Here is a 20,481-nt window from a genome sequence, read left to right on the forward strand (position 1 = left end):
AAGACTGTCAGAGAAGAGAATCTGCGATATTCATAACCCCACTCCAGAGCCTTAGAAATAGAGGCAGCCTCTGAATGTTTCTGTTTCTTACTGACTACACTTTTGTCCTCTAACGCTCAGAAAAAATGTCCCATTACCCTGAGAAATAATCCAGGGTAATTTTGTTTCCATCACCACTCATTTCTCTCCATAAATAGCAAAAGTGTTTTCAACTTATTTTGTCATCTTAGTGACAGCTTGGCTAGCTTCCACATCTCTGACCCTTCTTGTCCTTAAAGATCATGGTTGATGAAGATCTGAAACCTTGGCTTGTGAATCAAGGCTGAATAAAAGGAACCAGAAACTTACTTTTCACAGTGACGCTAATCTTCTTGCTGAGGATGGGGCCATTATTGTTGTCAGCAGTACAGTAATATCTTCCGGCATCACGTTCCGTCACTGTGGGCAGCTGTAGCTCTGCCAACTGGGAATGCTGGGTCTTTATGCCCAGAATTCCCCTTCCATCTCTGTGCCACGAGAAGGTAATATTGCCTGTGCCCTTTGCTACTGAGCAGATAAGGACCAGTTTGTGTCCTTCAATCAGCTGCCCCTCTAGGGGCTGGATCTCTAAATTCACATGAGACACAGGGATCCCTGGAAGGATAAAAGGTAACATGTAAGGGTCCTAGCAGACGGGACTTCAAAGTCAAAGAAAAGCCTGATGCTGTTGCAACAGTCAGGAGACAAAAGCAGGGAATAAGAAATTAATTGTGCATATTATATAAGGGACCAACATCACTACCCACTCACAATTTCCATTTTGGAGAATGTAGGCACCAAAATCCATCTAAAGCTAATTTTTTTCAAAAGTCACATTTTTTAACATTTATGAATCTTTGATGCCATGGTAGATCACAGAATAACAAAGACTATAGTTACTTCTAGCCTCAAATGACTTTCCTCAGAATCTAACCCTCTCTCCTATTCTTCCAGAATTCCTCAGTTTCACCCTATGTTCTCACATTCTTCTCTGATTATTTCTGCGCATATTCAACGTCTTTGATTATTTTGATATGAGGTGAGGTCAAACATGGGGATCTCTAGAGAGTATATGCTGTCACTGGAACTTCTGATTATGTTGACTCATGCAGTGGCATATCCTGTACATCTCTGTAACTCTTACAAGGTTGGGTCCCTTTAATTGATCAATAAGCACCATTACCTAACTCAGATGAAAGAGACTCGCTAGATACATTAATCCAATGTGGAGCCTACAGAGGGCAGGTCCTCTCCATGTCCAATATCCTGGTTTACGTTCTAATGTCCTCTCCCCAGCCCCAACCTCACAAGAGCTGACCTTTTGAACACTCACTCTGCACGTGTATCTGAGACCTCTGGCTCTTTTTTGTGATCCTAGTAGTCGCTGCCTGGCACCAGTAGGACCCTGAGTCTTCATTCCACATAATGGGGATCTGGAGCTTTGGGGAGCTGCTACAGCCTGACCCAAGAGTCTGGACATCTCTGAAAAAGCAGAACTGGAGCTGAACATCTGGCTTCCATGGAGAGAGCTGGGTCTCACAGGTCAGCGTCACTGGGCCACCCTCTATGGGCTGGGAGGGCCTAGCAGTCAGCACAGGATGTGGAAACAGTTCTGGAGAGAACAAATAATCTTTATGGCAGTGAGATACAGAGCTCCTGGAGAGATACACCTGCATTCTCAGCACCAGCAAACAAGAAGTAGAGAATACTCCAAGTGGCACCATCTCCTTCCTATGGCTGATCTATAAAAGAATTTTCACAAACTCTCCGCTGAAAAGCACTCATTCTCACTCAGTTTTGTTGCCCAAACTTATATCCCACAGAAACGTATCCATTACCTTGAAATTGAATCCTCAAAGAGTTTGAAGTTTCTGTCCATGGTATTATTAATTTCCCAGAAGCAGTACATTTATATTCACCAGGGTCCATGAAGACTGAATTTATAATGATTTGTTGAAGATTAGAACCACCAAATATTTTTTCTTCATCTTTGTAGTAATCCCTTTGAATTATGCTCTTTTCCTTTTTCCCTAGGCATTTCAGAGTTACACTATCTCCTTCATAAATAGGGTGTTTGGCCTGGAGGATCAGCCAGCCTGCAAAGAGTGGAAAATGTACCCAGTTCATCCCTGTTGTTTCTTCCTTCTGTCTCATTTCTATCCATGACCAAAAAGCTACAGACCTGCAAATCTCCATCAACGTGTCCACATCCTCAATACCAGACTCTTCCTTCCCTTATGAGAGGAAAATAATTTCCAAGAATTTCAAGGAAAATGTCCTTGAGAAATTCTTACGTGTATTTCAACAACAACAACAAAAAAGGAATTGTAGCCAATATCATTCTTCAGGCATGGACCTCTTTTTGGTGGTCTCTGGGAAGTGGACAGTTCTCTAGATGGAGGAGATGAACAATGTAGTATTGTACCACTGCCCTACCCACTGGAGTCAGCACATAACACAATGCCCACACTGTTTACAACTCTGCCTGTGTTCCCCACATTAATCCAGCCTTCAAACACTCTGCCCAATGAATGGCTTGACTATCAAAATTTCCCACAACCTTTCCTCACCAGAGGAAAATTCCACATGCACAGGGTCACTCAAAGAGGATCCAGGAGTCTTGCACTGGTAATCCCCAGATGATTTAATTTGGATAATTTCAGATACTTTCTTAAGTACTTTCCCATTTTGCCACCAAGTTGTGGGCCTCTTGGTTAAGGAATTGAAATCCATGCATCTGACAGTCACTATTTCTCCTTTGAATGCTGTGGACCATGGAGGATCAAGCTCAAGTACAGCCTTTGGAGGTACTCCTGAACCAGAGATAAAAAGATAAAGACCACTGAAGTGGCGTGAGCAGGGAGAGGAGGGCCCTGCTCTGCAGCTGGGAGTTTTCTGAGCTAATTCTCAACTGGGACCAGCATTGGAAATGGAGCAGAAGAAACATAAAAAAGTACCTGGGACAGAATCTGCTCTGCCTTTTCCATGGCTTACCCTGGACATGGGCAAGTGAGTACAATAGGTCTTGGGTTCTTGGTACGGCTCAGAAAAAACTCAGAAGACCATTTGTCTTTGATTTGTCATTGGACAAACACTGTGAGGGCCTCCGCACGTGGGTGGATTCTGAATCACTCCTGTTCCATTCATTCCCACTGCAGTTAAAGGTGAACCTGGAATGTATATGCCACCAATGCAGTTCCTAGACTCTTAAAAAACTACTTCTTGCTTGGCTACCAGCATTTAATGGACAAGATATTTATTCACTTTTATTACTTTTAAACTTTGGTTAGCAGGAGAGTCTACAAGAAGGTAACTGTTTTCCACTCTCCATCTACATTGGGCACAGTTAATAATTAAGGGGCCTAAAGAATTTAAATGAAGGATGGGTAGCTAGAGAAATAAGACTTGTGTTTAGAATTACAACTGATTGTTGGGCCTGAGAAGCTGAAGAATGACAATGACATGAGCTCCTTATAAACACACAGAAGCATTTTATGACAGCTTTTTCTGCTGTGCATGGAAGTTATTTCTGTTTCTTTTGGCAGCAGCACTAGTTTGAGCATACAGAGGGAGAGGTCTTGGGGAAAAGATCACATCTGAGATTATCTTGCTGCCAACCTCCTACCTCTACCCTTTCTTCTTCCAATCTTTTCTCCATCTCTATTCCTGGTTCCTTGTTAATGAGGGTGGCTGGAGACGGGAAGTTAGAGGAGGGTCCATTTGCCCGATAGTAATGTGTTACCTCAGAACAGCAATGCCCTGATAAGTGGCATGCCCTGATGTTCTCATTTACAAGGTTGGGATAGGTAGGCTATGCTAGCCAGGGAGACCAGTACTCAGAGCCCAAGAGGAACAGAGATAAAGGGGAACTTACGTGTTTGTTCTCTTCCAGGAGCTGTGAAGGAGCCAAGATTCAAAAATTAGCGTGGAGGAATGTATCTCAAGTCTTTCAGTTAGAGGCACTATGAGAAATTTTCCAACAAAATAACCACTACATCTTTACTTTTTCCTCTTATTCTTTGCCCCCATTATGTAGCACCCAGAGCCCCTAAATGGCAAGATAAATTTAGACTATAGTTTATTTTATAAACATTTATTGTCTTGTCGGCCACCTTGCCTCATCTTGTTTGCTGTTGCATGCTTAGCAGTTGCATACTTGAATCTCTCCCTCTCTCTCTGTCTCTCTGTCTCTCTGTCTCTCTGTCTCTCTCTCTCTCTCTCTCTCTCTCTCTCTCTCTCTCTCTGTGTGTGTGTGTGTGTCTCTCTCTGTCTCTGTCTCTGTCTGCCTCGCTCTCTCTCTCTCTCTCTCTCTCTCTCTCTCTCTCTCTCACTGTCTGGGAATTGAACCCAGGATCTTCATAATGAACTAAATCCCAGTTCTTTTGTTACAGGCAGGGAAATTAGTTATAGGCAGTGAGACAGGGCTAGGTCCTCAAAGAAGCCAGTGCAGAAGCCGAGATACCTTGCAACTGTTAGGAAACAGACGCCTCCTGCTGTGAGTCAGGCCTTATGACAAAAGATCAAACAAATGCACCTGTATCCTAAGGACTGATATTCTAAATAGTTCCCTATTGCCCTGAGGAAGTCAGGAGTCACCATCCCAACCTCCTAGGGAAGAGTCACTGCTCTCTAAGAATGCTACTTTCTGTGTGACTCACTTCCCCATTTGTCCCCAATTTAATCAGTTTTACCTGAAAAATTAATCTTACTGGTTAACCATAGTTTTGTGCCACCGTATGCCTGTCTGCCATGTGAGTTCCCAGTTTTCCCCACTTTGATCCTGTCTCACACCATAAATTTATTCTATAAAAGTTCCTAGAAAAGACAGAGTCCCTGGCAATCTACTCAGGATCACTTCCGTGTCTCTCTCATACAGAAGCTTTCTTTCTCACAATAGAGATATCCTGTTCTTAACCTCCCTTATTCCTATAATTCTAGAGAACACGAACTCATACTGGACATAGATTGGTTTGGAGTTTCATTCCTCTATATCACTTTTTATATTTATTTTTTGAGGTCTAGCTAAATTGTCTAGCTTTAAATCACCTAGCTTTTTAAAATCACTGTTTATCTAAAAAACATATTTAGTTTGAAATTGTAGGAAGAAAGAACGTAGTGTTATGATTTGGCAGGAATAACTGTCCAAGTTTGCTGTGGGATGAGAACATAAAAAAGAAATAACAATAGCAAAAACAGTGATGAGAAGACAAGAGCTCAGCTTACTCTGCTGCTTGCATTTGGAGACTTGGGGTAGGTTGAAGTCCCCGGGTCTGCTCATTGCCCATCTCTTGCTATCTGTCCGTACACTCGGGGTGGAGAAAGAGACAGAACATCTAGCTTTTACCCTGGCTGACCTTACGAACTGAGGGCACTGTCCCAGATGAGCCCATCTACTTACCCAGGAGCAGTAGGAGCAGCCACAGATGCATGAGAATCCTAAACAGCTCAGGGCAGGACATGCTTGTCTCACCAAGTCAGGCTTATCTCTGTCAAAGAAGGAAGGTGGAGGGTGCTACACAGACAAGATCTGCAAAAATTAAAAAAGGGAAGTGGAAGAACTTAGTATCACCTCATCACTTGGGTGCTGAAAATATGGCCACACTTGGAAGTGTATTTCAGCCCTGCCTCTGTGCACTTTCTGATGTTCAATATCGTCTTCTTACAGTTCCAATCTCTAAGAAGAAACCACGGCAAGGCTATACCTGACTAAGTTCTCTGAAAATGTCAAGCTGTAGATTTGCTCATATTCAAATAACTTGTTCCTCCTTTTTTCAAATGGAAAAACCCCTTTGTTAACTCAAATACAGTCTCTGGTTCCCACATGTGTCTTTAGACATAGCCATGCTCAATTAATGTGAAATTTTGCTGTGATTTCCGTGTGAGTCACATACAGCCAAGGTGTCAGCAGCACGTGCAACTTTTACATAAGTTGGCATAAAGTTCATGAATGGGAAAATAATAGAAATTTGCAAGTAGCAAGAAAGCTGCATGTTAGTTCCACCCAGATCTGTGTAAATTAGGAAAAAAAATAAACATACAAATAGGAAAAACTCTATTTTAAAATCAAAGTTATTTTTAGAAAAGCAAAGTCTCACATTGCATTCAAGAAGACTCCACCCCATTATTTTCCAATGCACGGCTTATGTGCTTTCCTCACAGTTTACCAGAATAGATAATTATTTTTCTCTGTGTTCTTGCCTTTTTTGTGTGTTGTTGCCACTAACATTTAAGGGCCCATGTCTGTGTTATCACCAGTGTATCCCTGGAGCCTCTCACAATGCTTTCTAATAAATATATTTTAAGATTATTGAATGGGCTGGGAAGAACTCTGGACTAGAGTTTATTGTCCTTTTTCTTCACTATCTGTCCTCTAAGTAGTCCTTTTAGATGTTTCTTTTAGTTACACTTCTCTTTCATGAAATTTTAATATCACATAGGGGTATACATTTGTGTACTGTATGTATATTCATGTTTTACACACAAAAAGAGTAAGGCTTATTTACCTCTCCATAAGCTACATCGTGGAATACATGATCTAGAAATAGAGACAGAAGCTTCTCAGAAATGCAAACACCAGGACAGAAAGCTGTGAACTTTCAGAAGACCTTTATGTTGAGATGAAAGATTATTGCAGCAAATGACTCGTCTATGTAACTGTATAATGTCTGTTTCTCTCCTGGGACTGCAGGATCACATGAAAGAAGTCTGGCTTGTTTTGCACTGTATTTCAGATGCCCATTATGTACTAACTTGTTAGTAAAAATGCTGAATGAGTGAACAGCTAATGGACAATAGATAACAGGATAGCAAAAGACAGTCAGATATATATAAGAAAGATTTTCCTCCAATATTCTGGAAAAGAGGCACTGATTCCATTAGTGTATTCAAATGCAATTAAACTTTATTAACAATGTACCAGCTCGTTCACAGTTACTCTAAACTGTAGAGTATGAGTGTCACTTCTGACTGCTCAAGTTTAATCTAGATGTTCTTCTCATGTTGTTCTTTTCTTAAAGATATTCACATTTACCCCATTAAGTATAAATATCTTTAAGAAAAGAAATATCTCGGACTCACCTGTGATTTCTCTACAGCCAGCACAGCCATCAACAAAAGCATGGCTCAGTTGCATTTGGGTGGCTTGGAAATACAATGTGTCGAAGTAAGTCTAATGTGCATGAACAGAGGCAAATTCACTTCTCGGTAAAAGGTGAAGATGTCGCTAATTATTACTAACAGTTGTTTCCTGTGGTTGGAAAGACATATCCAGTACAAGCAGCTTTGAATGTTATTGTGCATGCAGGGCCAAAAGTACTGTAGTTTTTATGTCTCTTTGTAAGATAGCAATTATGCCTTTGTTTCCATTATAATTTCAGTAACAAGTAAGATTCCTGACAGTCCTTGTAAGGTTGCTAGATAAAATATTAGGTGCCCAGTTAAGTCTAAATTTCAAATAAAAACAATAATTTTTATTATAATTTTTATTTTTATTATCTCAGACAATATTTGTAGTCTACCTTCTGCCTTTTTTTGTTGTTCTGAGACAAGGTCTCACTCACTATATAACCCAGGCTGACCTTGAATTAGCAATCTTCTTATTTTTACTTATATGTATTGCATCTTGATCCTTTTTAATATTTGGAATATTTTTACACTAAAAAAGTTGTCACTGTTCACCTGAAATTCAAATGTAACTAGGAATCCTGTATTTTTATATGTTACATCTTATAGTCATGACTGAATCACTTCTAATTTGCATGAATGTATTAATGAATGATGTTAGTGGGAAGGACACTGGTTTCCTTCCACGTGCACGTAACTGCAACTTTCTCTACACCTCCTTAACTTTTCTAACTTGGGAGATGGGAAGTGCTTTATTTGCTATGTAAATTTTGGAAGATAAATAAAGCATGCTGTGCTCAGCTCCAAGCTCTTCCTTCCCCTGGGACACAATCCTGGTAATAGACAGGTCTGGTAACAAGAACTTCTGCACTGCAGAAAGTCTACAATTAGAGGGTAAGTTCCTAAAGATTCAAACAACTGGAGTTTGGGCTTAGATACAAGAGAAAGAAACAAATATACCAGAGTCATATGACATAAACAGTGATAGTCAGTGGGACCAGGCTCTCTGGCTGTCAGCCTTAGCTTTTAGTGAAAGAACAGGGCATTTTGCAGATTGGAGAGACTAAGATGACTAACTTTGAAATCTAATTACTAAGCCTGTGCAAGAGGCTTGTGGCTTCAGAGCCCATGGTTCTGACTTTAGAGGGTAACATCAGCTAATGATAGTTTTTTTCACAGGCCAATGGCTGCTTTTATAAAGGTGGGACTGAGGTAGGACTGTACACAGAGATGGCATTAATCAAAGGTCACAGGGAGCTCATGAAGAGCCTTTAGAAAGCTGTGAAGGCCTTTCTAATAAGGGATAGATGAGGTACCGGTTAGCCTCTAGGTAGCTGGCATTTGAATGACTGCAAGGGCTGCCCCACCACAGAAAGGTGGAAGCTGCAGGGTATCTCAACTAAGGCCAGATTACTTCTCCTAGGTAGTCAGAGTTGAATCAGACAGTTAGCAAAAGTAGAATTCTCTACAACTTCTGTAGGCACTGGTGATTGCAATACTATTTTTGGCTTGAATATTCTTTGTGTTCTGCAATATGACAAGAAGGACCATGTTCCAAATTGTGAGGGCCAAGCTTCAAAAGGATGCCTATATTAGGAACTCCAAATTCTGCCCTGCATGTAGGCCCATGGGGCAAACTGGAAAGACCATTTCTGAACTCATGTGATGTTCTCTGAATCCAAGGGCAGAAAATATCTAAAGAATTCCTGAGGGACTCAAGATAGTATAGTTACTGTAGGCAGCCATGCTGGTCTTTTCTGTATCATACAGGAAGATGAATGATAAATCTATGCAGTTCAAAAGAAGATAAACATCAGATTGCTGGGGGTCACATCTAGGAAGGATTGGTGTGATCTTTAGAGCAGTGGTCCTAAACCTTTTTGGCACCAGGGACTGGTTTTCTGGAAGACAATTTTTCAGGAACTGAGGTGGATTTTTAGTTGCTTTTTCTTTAATACTATATGTTTGCAATACTTAAAAATTCCATTCCTCAGCATCAGCATCACCACCTCAGCTCCACATCAGTCATCAGGCATTAGTTTCTCAACAGGAATGCTAGATCTTTCTCATACGCAGTTCAAGGTAGGATTCAGTTTCCTATGAGAATCTAATACTGCTGCTCAGGCAGCAATGCTGGCAATGAGAACAGCTGTAAATAAAGAGAAAGTGTCAACTCCTTGCCCACTGCTCACATCCTGCTGTGCTGCCAGGTTCCTAACAGGTCACAGACATGCACCAGTCCATAGACCCAGGGTTTAGGGACCACAGACTTAAGAAATTTCTTACTAAACTCAGATCTGAGACATGAGAAGTGCTTCAAAGAGGAAGTAAATGCAAGTAAGTTTTTATAGAGCCAATGGAAAAGACACCAAATAAATGATTTCCACCTATCTCCCAAAGAGTAGATGATAGTGACTGTCAACATTCACTTTGTATAAGAAGATGTCTCACAATTCAGTTCAAGTTCAAAGGTCCTGAGAAATCAATCTGCTGAAGCCTTACTAAGAGTTTAACATTCTGTCACAGGTGAATGCATCTCTGTTACTATCTTCAGAAACAGCAGTAACTGAAACAACCTTAGCTCCACCCAGACGTACAGCAGTTACTAGTTGCAATTAACCAGAGTAAGAAATCCAGGGCCACAGCCAGCTGTGGTAGTACATGCCTGTAATCTCAGCACTAGGAAGCTGAGGCAGGAAGATCACTATGAACACAAGGCCAACTTGAACTACACCGCAAAACTCTGTCTAAAAAGGGCACTCATATTGTCAGGTGCTTTCTTTCCACTGCTTCTAACTGTCAGCATTAAAATAGTCATACTTCTGCTTTCAAACCAAAACACTGTCTTTCTAACCCAAGCGCAGCTGAACTCCAGAGAGTATCTTGTTTTCGTCACTTTTCAACTGTGCAATCTTTGCCAAGTTATTGGACCTCTAATACTCTAATGCCATCATCTCTAAAATAGGCATGCTAGGAATAATACTAGTAACTAGCACAGAATGAATGTGTTACAAGTGTTAGATTTTATTTTTATCATTCTAGTCTCCCAAGTGCTTTATATGCAAACTTAATGAAACCGTGATTTCATGTGCTCTGCATTTTCCCTGGTCACCCAAGTTTCCAATCCATTTGGAAAGTTTGCCTTGTAATTCCAGTTGAGCTGGACTTTGATTTTTAATGTTTTCACACATTGAAACATTCTGTACCTTTGGTTTCCCTGACACAGTGCTCTCTGCATTTCCTCTCTACATCTCTTTCTGTTCCTTCTCAGAGTCTTTGCGGCTCTTTCTCTCTTCCCATTCCATTCTGTTTTTGCACCCTTCTTTACTTCTGTCTCCTGCACTCATGGTGTTCAATTATCACTTTGTTAAACTCACTTCTTTTCTTACTCTAGAGCCTGGATGAAGCATCCAACATGTACTAAGCATTGTCCTCCATCTGTTTTACTGGCATCTCCAAGCTTTATGTCCAAATTGGAAATTCGCTTTAACCACATTTTTCCACCATCTCCTCCAGGGCTCAGGGCAGAAACTGCACTCTTCTGTTCTCATTCCCAGCTCTATTATTGCACTCTGATAAAAATCGCTATTGTTGATATTGATACCTTTCACTTCTTGCCATGACCCTCTTGTAGCCCATCAATATCAACCTATTATTTTAAAGAACTTTCTTTGTTTCTAAATGCAACATACATGCAACAGTGCACAAAAGAAAAGTATTTAGCGTAATAAATTATTGGAAAGCAGTCACTCATGTAATTACCATTAAGATCAAGAAATATAATATTACTAGAAGCCTAGAAGTCTTGCATATCTTCTACCAACTGCCTTATTTTCTATATTTTAGATTAGGTAATCACTTATTCAGTTTGCATTAGTTTTTTTCCTGTTTTGGAGTTTTATAGTTATACATCAAACTATCTGTTTTCTTGTCTCTCTTTCACTGAACATTATGTTCATGGAATTTATCTATGCATATATTGTAGGTTGTCATTTTTATTGCTATGTAAAGTTATATTATATCAACATGTCCCTATATTATTTATCCAGTCTACTATTTATGGATACTTGAGTAGCTTTAAGTTTTTGATATTTAGAGATATTGTCAACATTTTGGGATGAATTTCAGCATACATTTATATAGAAATTTAATTACTGGGTTATAGAGTAGTATATATGTATGTCAGCTTCAGTTCACACAGTCAAAAATTTTTCAACTTAGACATTTTTATTGTTCAGCTTAAATTTAATCATTACCATTTGTATCTAATGGTGCCCAACTGTGATTTTATTCTTTATTCCTTTTGTTATTACTGAGATTGACCACACTTTTATTGGCTTAGTATCTTCGGATTTTCTCTTTGGTGAAGTGCTTGGTCATTTTTCTACTGAATCATCTATCTTTTCTTTATGGATCTTATGACAGTGTGAAGCTGGATAGAAATCTGTCAGCTTTATGTCATGTAAATATCTTCTCACTTCGCAGCTTAATTTGCACTGTCATCCTTGGGTCTTTGGATAAACAGAAGCTCTGAATTTCAATGCAGTCAAATCTATCAATCTTTTTCTTTATTTTTACTGTTTATACTGTTATATTTTTTGTTGTTTAAGAAATCTTTTCTACTCCAAATTATGAAGATATATTTGTTAGATCTCCAAACTAGACCCCCATCCAACTACAAGAGAAAAAACTCCCCAAGCAAATCTGTTATTTACACCCTAGGGACCACAAAGTTCAACAGGAAGCCAGTAGGCTGTCCCCAAGCGGTTCAAACTGCAGAAAGCTGATTTCATGAAAAACCACAAGAAATATGCTGTGCCTGCCAGCATCCCCTGAACCCAACACTGCCCCATCTACCACCTGGCCCTAGGCTTCCTACGCAGACAGCCAGAAGTTTGCACCACCCTCAGCAATGCCTCCCTCCGCTACCTAAACTCCCCTATACACTCACCCCTTGTTCAAGGCCAACAGTGTTTTTGCCTTTGGCCGGACTATACCTTGTCTTCAATAAGTCCTCACACATTATTTAAACTCTGCCTGTCTCAGTGGCCACAACTGCACTCTGTTTCCCTAACAATATTAAATTGTCATCTAAAAGTCTGTTCTGATTTTCAGTTTTTTAGATCACTTGGAATACATTTTTGTCTCTATCTATATATCTAATTGTTGCAGAAACAGATATAGAGTCGTTTACAGAAGCTCATGTCTTCTCTGATACTTGCTGTTTGTAATGAATAAAAGGTGCACGTAAGCATGGATTTTATGTGGTTGCACTGGCTCTGGATTCTCTACAATATTGCGTTAGTTGATTTGTCTGTCCGTGCATCTATTGCATATTTTTCTTTTCTATTTATTTTGTAGTACTGGAAACCAAGCCCAGAGCTTTGCACACACTAGAAAAGTACCCCAACACTGAGCTATACCCTTAGTCCATACTTTTCTCCTTATCATAATATCAAAATACCTTTTAATATGATAAAGTTTTTCCACCTTGTTCTGAGTCATAAATGTGTTGCTATGTTTTACATTTTGCATCTATATTTGTACATTAAATATTTTATTCAACTTTTTAAATTTAAATTTATTTCTATGCTAGATGTGATCATGCATGCCTACAAACCCAGAACTCAGGAGGTTGAAGCAAATGGATCACTGAAAGTTCAAGGCCAGCCTGAGATATATAGTGAGTTCAAGCCCAGCCTGGACTACATGAAGAGACCCTGTCTCAAAAAAAATGAAAAACAAAAAATAAGAAAACACAAAAAGAAAAATGCAAAGAAAATGTATATTTATAAACTGTACATATTAATTGGGATATAATTAATTTAAAAATGAACAAAAAATATGTTAAAATATTATGTTTGAGATAATGAAATCAATAGATCAATGAAAGGAAATTTTAAATGAGAAATCAATAGATAAATGTAAGGAAATGGAGATTATTATTATATCGAAACCTCCAACAAGTAAACATGGTATGTTTCTCCTCTTTTAGGTCTTATTTAATCTTCTTTTCTAGCTACTATTGCTCATATAATATAATACTGTTAGCTAAAATCAACTTTTTGTGTAATAATGTAATAGAATATATTCTTGCTTTCACCATTGCAAACCACTATGCATTGCTGAAAATTATATCTTTGTTCATTCTGTTATTGTAATGAATATATCCATTGATTTTTGTACATTGGCTTTTTAATCTAATAATACTAAATTCTTGTTTTAATGTCATAACTTATTTACAAATTCTTTTGGACTCCCTCTTATGCAATTATGCCATATCTGAATAAAAGTAGTTCTTCTCACTTAATTCTTGTATTTTTTTATTTCTTCTTTCCTGCAATGAAAATGACTCTAGGGAATGCTAGCAAAAATATGGAGTAATTTTTCAATTATGAAAATTATTTTCATTTAAAAATTTTCCCATTTTTCTTAATGAAAATATCCATTATTTTTCTTAAAGAAGTTCCTTTTGATTTATTAGTGAGATTACCTTATAATTTTTCTTTCTCTTGATATTCTGGTTGGGTTTTTGATTAAAAAAATTATTCTCACCTAATAAAATGGTTTCCAAAACGTACTTTCTTTCCAATTATTTCAACTATTTGTGCAAGCTTGGCATCATTTCTTTCAAACTATTTGATAAAATCAATTATTTGGGACTGGAGTTTTTATGGGAAATTTTAAACTAGTCACTCAATATTTTTAATAGTTATAAAAATTTAGATATTCTATATCTGCAGTATATTTCAGTTGATTGTTAAAATTTTCTTTCCAGAAAAAAAAATGTCAGTTTCTTTAGGAATTTCTCTATTCACCTAATTTTCAATTTTTGAGTAAAATTATGTGTTATATTATTATTGTATATAAATTGACTTCAGAATATATAATCAGTCTGCTTTTGTTTTCTGATATTGGTCATGTTTTACTTCTTTCTCTCTTCTTTTTATTTTGTCTTTATCAAGCTAGCCAAAGACTTCATTTGTCTATGGTTATTGCTTATCATTTGTATTTAACCATCTTGTTTCCTGTGTGTCTGTCTCTGTGTGCTGGATATTACATTTGACAATTTATTTGTTCAAATAACCAGAATTTTAAGTTGATTTTATATTTTGCTCAAGAATATTTGGTTTCCTTCTGCCAGGATTCTGGAGACACTAGTAATTTGGGACCCCATTAATCCAAGTTCAACCATACTGATTTTCTAATCAAACAAATGGTGCAATGCCCTGCATCAAATTGTGTGAGTTTTCTTTCTGTCAGTTTCCTCTTACAACTGGGAAAGGGCTCTTTGGGTTCTCCATTCAAAGAGAGGTTGCTTTGCAGACTCCTAATCTTATTGCTCAGTGGAGTAATCTAATTATATAAGCTATTTAAAAACAGTTTTCTCAGACTGACAGCAGAAATCAGAGAAAGTAGAAGGATACTGAACTCAAGGCATCAATCCTGGTTTGAAGACTAAAGGAGCTGAGAGAGGTCCTCGGGTGATGGTGAGAGAGGAAATAGGTCCCTCAGTCTAAGGAAAGATAAAGTTGAGTCATCTCCAGGAAGTCAGGAGACCATAGATCTAAGTGAAATAAATCAGAAAAAAATATTAATTAATTACATATTTTCTCTTATGTGAGATATTCAAAATATAAATAATCTAAAGAGCAAAATAGAGAAGTGATAGGAAACACAGGGGTACCCAAAACTGTTATACAAATTTAATGCAATACCAATCAAAATACCATTATACCTCATAGAACTAAAGAAAATGTTCTTAAATTCATTTGGAACCAGAAGAGACCTAGAATAGCAAAAGCGATTCTCAGCAATAAAAGCAAGGCAGTGGGCATTACAATTCCTAGCGTGAAATTATACTACAAAGTTACTGTGATAAAATCAGCATGATACTGACAAAAAACAGACCTGAGGATCAATGGAATAGATGAGATGCAGAAACAACTCCCAAAACACTCAGCCACATTATCCTTGACAAAGGAATTAAACGTCTTCTCTGGAAGAAAGCCTTTTTTCATAACTAACGCTGGAAAAACTGACTTTCCACATGGTGACAGTCAAGTCTATCCCCATACACTAAACAAACATCAAAATGCATCAAAGACCTAAAATTTAAAATAGAAACACTAAATTTGCTGGTAGGGAGAATAGGCAGAACTCTTTAAGACATAAGTGTAGGCAGACTTCATGAATAAAACCCCTGTCCCACAGGAAATAATACAAAGAATCAATAACTGGAATATCATCCTGTTGGGAGCCGCAGCCGAGCCCGGTCGCCTTACTTGGCGGACGTGAGGCCTGTAAGAAAGAGCAAAGCCTGAGCTAGATTACCCCTCCCATCGAGTGTGCTAAGATGGCGCTTATCTCCTGCTTCCTGCTTGGTAAACAACCTGCCCTGTAAGATAGTCTGCCTAGCAACAACTGATGTTAGCCAATCAGCCTGCATCGCGCGCTTTGAACTGATTGGCCACTGTAACCTTATAAAAGTGAGTGCCTCTCCCGCCACGAGAAGCGAAGCACGGAAGGAGCCGTGGGGAGCAGACCGGTAGAGGCTTCGGAGCGAAGCACGGAAGGAGCCGCGGGGAGCGGACCGGTAGAGGCTTCGGAGCGAAGCACGGAAGGAGCCGCGGGGAGCGGACCGGTAGAGGCTTCGGAGCGAAGCACGGAAGGAGCCGCGGAGAGCGGACCGGTAGAGGCTTCGGGACAGACTGTATAAGGAGAGAATAAAGAAAAGCCTGACCACCGCCAGATATTGTTGCGTGTTCTTCCTGCCGGCCGGGAGCGACACCGACACATCCTATTAATACACATTTGCACAACAAAAGGAATCATCAACAGAGTGAGAAAACAATGCACAGTGGGAAAAAAGTTTAGCCAGTTGTTCTTCAGACAAAGAACTTTTATCTATTATGTACAAAAAACTGAAAAAATCAAACCTCCCAAATTCAAAGAACCAATCCAAAAAGGGACATCTGAGATGAATAAAAACTTCTCATATGAAGACATGCAAATGGCATATAAATATATGAAAGAATGTTCAGCATCACTGTTTATCAGAAAGCTGCAAATTACAACAGCACTGAGATTTCATCTCACTCCAAAAAGAATGGCTATCATCAAGAAGTCAACCAATAACAAATGCTGGAGGGACTGAGTAGGAAAAAAAACTCTTCTCCATTTTTGGTGAGTGTGTAGACTGATGCAACCATTGTGAAAATCAATGTAGAGATTCCTTAAAAACTAGGATTAGAGGTCCCATTTGACCCAGCTATTTCCGTTCTGGGTATCTTCCCAGAAGAATTACAAACGTCATACCATGGTAATATATGCACAGCCATAAAACAACTCAATTGCCCATCAACCAAGGAATGAACAAAGATGTGGTTTTTTTAATATAATGAAGTTCTACTAGGCCATAAAGAAAGATAAATCTGAGCTATTTCTAGATAAATAGATACAACTTGAGACCACACTTAGAAGTGAAATAAATCTGACTCCCATGTGTAAACATTGCATTGTCTTCCAGCTGTGAGAAACTGAAAGAGTAAATAAGGATCAAAATGTATAATAGATATTGTGAAACGGGAAGAAATTGTTCAAAAGAAAAAAGCTAGAGTGAAGAAAGGGGAAAAGGAATGAAAGTAAAAGGGAAAAATGATTAAAAACAGGTAAAATGGAAACAAAGTTTTGTAAATAGAGAGAGGAAGATGGGTTGAAGGGAAGAGAGGATACAGGGAAAAGCAGAGAAATCAAAAAGATACACCATATACAAATTCCCTACGATAAATATGGTCCATTATGTATATCTAAAGTGTATCAACAAAATTAATTATACTAGCTAAGTAAGTAAGTAAGTACAAATCTACAAAAGGGATTCAAAGAAAAAGAAACAAGGAGGTATATTTTGTGGAAATGAAAAGTAGATTTGGGGAAGGGAAGAGAGGAGAAGAAAAGGGCAGGTAAACACATTAAAATTCAATATATATATATATATATATATATATATATATATATTCATCAATATAGATGGAATATTATTTATAACAAATATGTAACAAATATCTCTCTCTCTCTCTCTCTCTCTCTCTCTCTCTCTCTCTCTCTCTCTCTCTCTCTGACTTGCTGTTTGATGATGTGGTTACTTGCTTTCTCCACTGCAACCCACTATGAAGTGGTGCCATCCCCCACTAAGCCCTCAGCAGAAGCTATAACCATGGAACTGACAATCTTAGTCTTAAACTTCTAGAATTGTGTGCTAAAATAAAACCCTTTTCCTGGCAACATTTCCTATATCAGATATTTCATTGTAATAACGTCAAATGGACTAACAGCAATGTACTGGGATTGAGAACAGAGAGCAGAGAGAGTGTTTGCTCATCAACTGGAAACAGATCAATTACAAAACACTTGTACATGATGGAAGAGAAGTAATTTGTCCTCTTGGAGCACATTCTGGTTCAGGATATAGGCTTACCTTCTGCACTTACTCTGCTTCTGCCCACAATAGCATGGATAGACTGCAGGACTGACCACACACTTGGCATTTCTTCTGACCAAGCACTATATTTTACAATGTAAGAAGTAAAGCTCTGGAGCAGTGTCTCCTGAGATCCATGCCATGCTGGAACTCAGGACTCTGGGAAGCCAAGCCAGCACCTCCCCACGCTGGTAAGCGGCGGTAGTGTGGCCCACTGCAGCCCTTCCAGGGGGAGAACTAGCAGTGTCTCCTGAGATCCACGCCATGTTGGAGCTTAGGACTCTGGGAAGCCAAGCCAGCACCTCCCCTCCCTGGTAAGCGGCGGTAGTGTGGCCCACTGCAGCCCTTCCAGGGGGAGAACTAGCAGTGTCTCCTGAGATCCACGCCATGCTGGAACTCAGGACTCTGGGAAGCCAAGCCAGCACCTCCCCTCCCTGGTAAGCGGAGGCAGGGTGGCATTCTGCAGCCCTTTCAGGGGGAGAACCAGCAGTGTCTCCTGAGATCCACGCCATGTTGGAACTGAGGACGCTGTGAAAACAAATAACCATCCTGCCTCCCTGCTTAGCAATAGTGAACCTACTGCTACATGGCCTAGAGTCAAATATCCCACTTCCCTGATCCTCCTTCTTCCCCCCACCTCGCCCCCAAAAAAGAAAAAAGCTCTGGGCTAGCCTACCAAATGTCAGGTTGTATTTTACTTACGCATCACCAAGAAGCAGGGTCTTCCATTCCAACAGGGAGACAACGGCAAGAAAGTCTCTTCATCAAGTTCATTCTTAAAATCAGCACATGACACTTTTTTCCACTCAGAATATGGAATGTGAGAACCAGGAAGTAAAAGTGAGTTATAAGTTACGATAACGGCTGACTCATTTTCAACGTATTCTATTATCACTGCTGTGGGTTTCAGCTTTTCTCAGAGACATTAGACAAATGATTGCACTGGGGGACACAACAGTGATTCCCCTGACCTGGAAACTGAAACTGTCACCTGATGGCTTCGGGTTCTTCTTGGCAATGGACCAACAGGCCAGAAAAAAAGGCTGTTTTGTGTTAGCATTGGGTTTAGGGAAGATATAGCTGCTAATGCACTAGAAAAATGACCAGGAGGATATCTGGAATTCAGAACATCTTCAAATGTACCTTCTAGTATTTTTGGTTACAGCACTTTCAAATTTATTAATACACTTATCCGTTATGTCTTTTATGAAAGCTCTATATGTCCACAACTAGCTACCATTTAATAATCTGTACGTTATTTATCTACATTTTCTCTTTTCTTTTTACCGTGGTAAGTCTTGCTTATGGGTAGGGGAGAATTCTATTGCTTCTTTTTGTAGTTTTAGGGTTTGAGTCTCTTATCTTTGATCTTTCCTATTAACTCGATAAAAAGTGTTCATTAAGACAGTAAAATCCCCAATATTTCTCTAGCTGTTTTTCAAATGATACTTTCATTATTATCCAATAAGTCCATAATATTTTTATTGTTTCTTCTTTATGCTATTTTTAATTTATATCTTTTCTAGATGTGAGAAAATTTCCCCCATGTTCATTAATTAATATTTTTATAAAAGACAGAAAAAAATAGGAAAAAGAATAATACCAAATTCAAAAAAATTAACAGTAAGAAATCGCTAGCTGACACATTACATATGGCATCTTAGAAATAGTTGATCAAGTTACAAAATCAAAGCATAAAAGGTAGACACGCAAACATTGACAGAGCAAACCATTCTGTTCAATAATCCATTGAAAACTTGGTAAAATGCTCGTCTATCTTACACACTTAAGCTTCCATACAGTTAAATCCTTTAGAGCACTTTCCTTCCCTTTCATTTTTACAATATCTATTATACATTTTGGATCCTATTACTATTTCAGTTTTTATTATTTTTTACACTAGAGAGATAATGTGATATTTACAAATGTGAGTCTTATTTATATCACTTATGAGGATATTCTCAAGTTGCCTCTATTTACCTCAAGATCTTCCTTTTTATAGCTGAGTAATATCCCACTGTATAAAAATAGCACATCTTTTTTCATCCAGCCTGTGATTGATGGGCATTTTGGTTGTTTCCAAATTTTAGGTATTACAAACTGTGCTGCTATGAACATGGGTGCCCATATATTACTGTGACATGGCTTTTCAATAAAATGAGATCCCAGTTGTTGATTCTTTGAAGTGTTTGTTGTGCAGTTTGCATTTTGTTAATGAATTCTCTGCCTACCACTATGTCTCCAAGACTTCTACCTACCTTGTTATCTAGTAGATTCAGTGTTTCTCTTTTAATATTTAGAACTATGATCCATTTAGTTTTGTGCATGGTGATAGGCATGTGTCTAGTGTCAGCCTTCGGCATGTGGAGAGCCAATTTTTCCAGCATCATTTATTAAAGAGGCTATCCTTCTTCCAGTGAACATGTTTAGCCCCTTTGTCAAATATCAGGTGGCTGAGTGTCTTTATAGTTGTACTTGTGTCTTCTAATCTGTTCCATTGATCCTTGGGTCTCTTTCTTTGCTAGTACCCTGCTGATTTTATCACTGTTGCTTTGTAGTGTAGTTTCAAGTCAGAAATTGAGATGCCACCTGTCTTGCCTCTGTTGCCCAGAATTGCCTTTGCTGTACTAGGTTTATTCTGTTTCCAAATGAATTTCAGTAATATATTCTCTAGATCTGCAATGTATATTAGTGTTATTTTGATTGGGATTGCATTAAATCCATATAACAGTTTAGGGTGTATGGCCATTTTCATAATGTTGGTTCTTCCTAAACAAGAGCAAGGAATATCCTTGCATTTTTTAATATCCTTTTCAATCTCCTTTTTTAGAGTAGTATAATATTCAGCATATAGGTCTGTT

General features: G+C 38.6%; 1 protein-coding gene across 6 annotated transcripts in view; it reads right to left on the minus strand.

The window, feature by feature from the left end:
* The window catches only part of LOC100729440 (Fc receptor-like protein 3), a 48,642-nt gene extending 30,122 nt beyond the window's left edge, over nt 1–18,520 (minus strand). The window contains exons 1-7 of one of the 6 annotated variants that reach the window (XM_063253448.1): nt 18,323–18,519; nt 5,417–5,545; nt 3,893–3,913; nt 2,589–2,831; nt 1,857–2,114; nt 1,352–1,630; nt 349–633 (exon numbers count right to left, since the gene is read on the minus strand). In XM_063253448.1, coding sequence (XP_063109518.1) covers nt 349–633; nt 1,352–1,630; nt 1,857–2,114; nt 2,589–2,831; nt 3,893–3,913; nt 5,417–5,477 — 1,147 coding nt within the window. In that variant the 5' untranslated portion in view covers nt 5,478–5,545; nt 18,323–18,519. Of the gene's footprint in view, nt 1–348; nt 634–1,351; nt 1,631–1,856; nt 2,115–2,588; nt 2,832–2,975; nt 3,189–3,892; nt 4,037–5,416; nt 5,840–18,322 lie in introns of those variants that run through there. The other 5 variants (XM_063253450.1, XM_063253449.1, XM_063253453.1 and 2 more) reach the window with 5 other exon arrangements.
* Nucleotides 18,521–20,481: the final 1,961 nt, after the last annotated feature.

Source organism: Cavia porcellus, unplaced genomic scaffold, assembly GCF_034190915.1.
Source record: "Cavia porcellus strain 051 isolate PalLab524CR breed Dunkin Hartley unplaced genomic scaffold, mCavPor4.1 scaffold_7, whole genome shotgun sequence".
Taxonomy (NCBI): domain Eukaryota; kingdom Metazoa; phylum Chordata; class Mammalia; order Rodentia; family Caviidae; genus Cavia; species Cavia porcellus.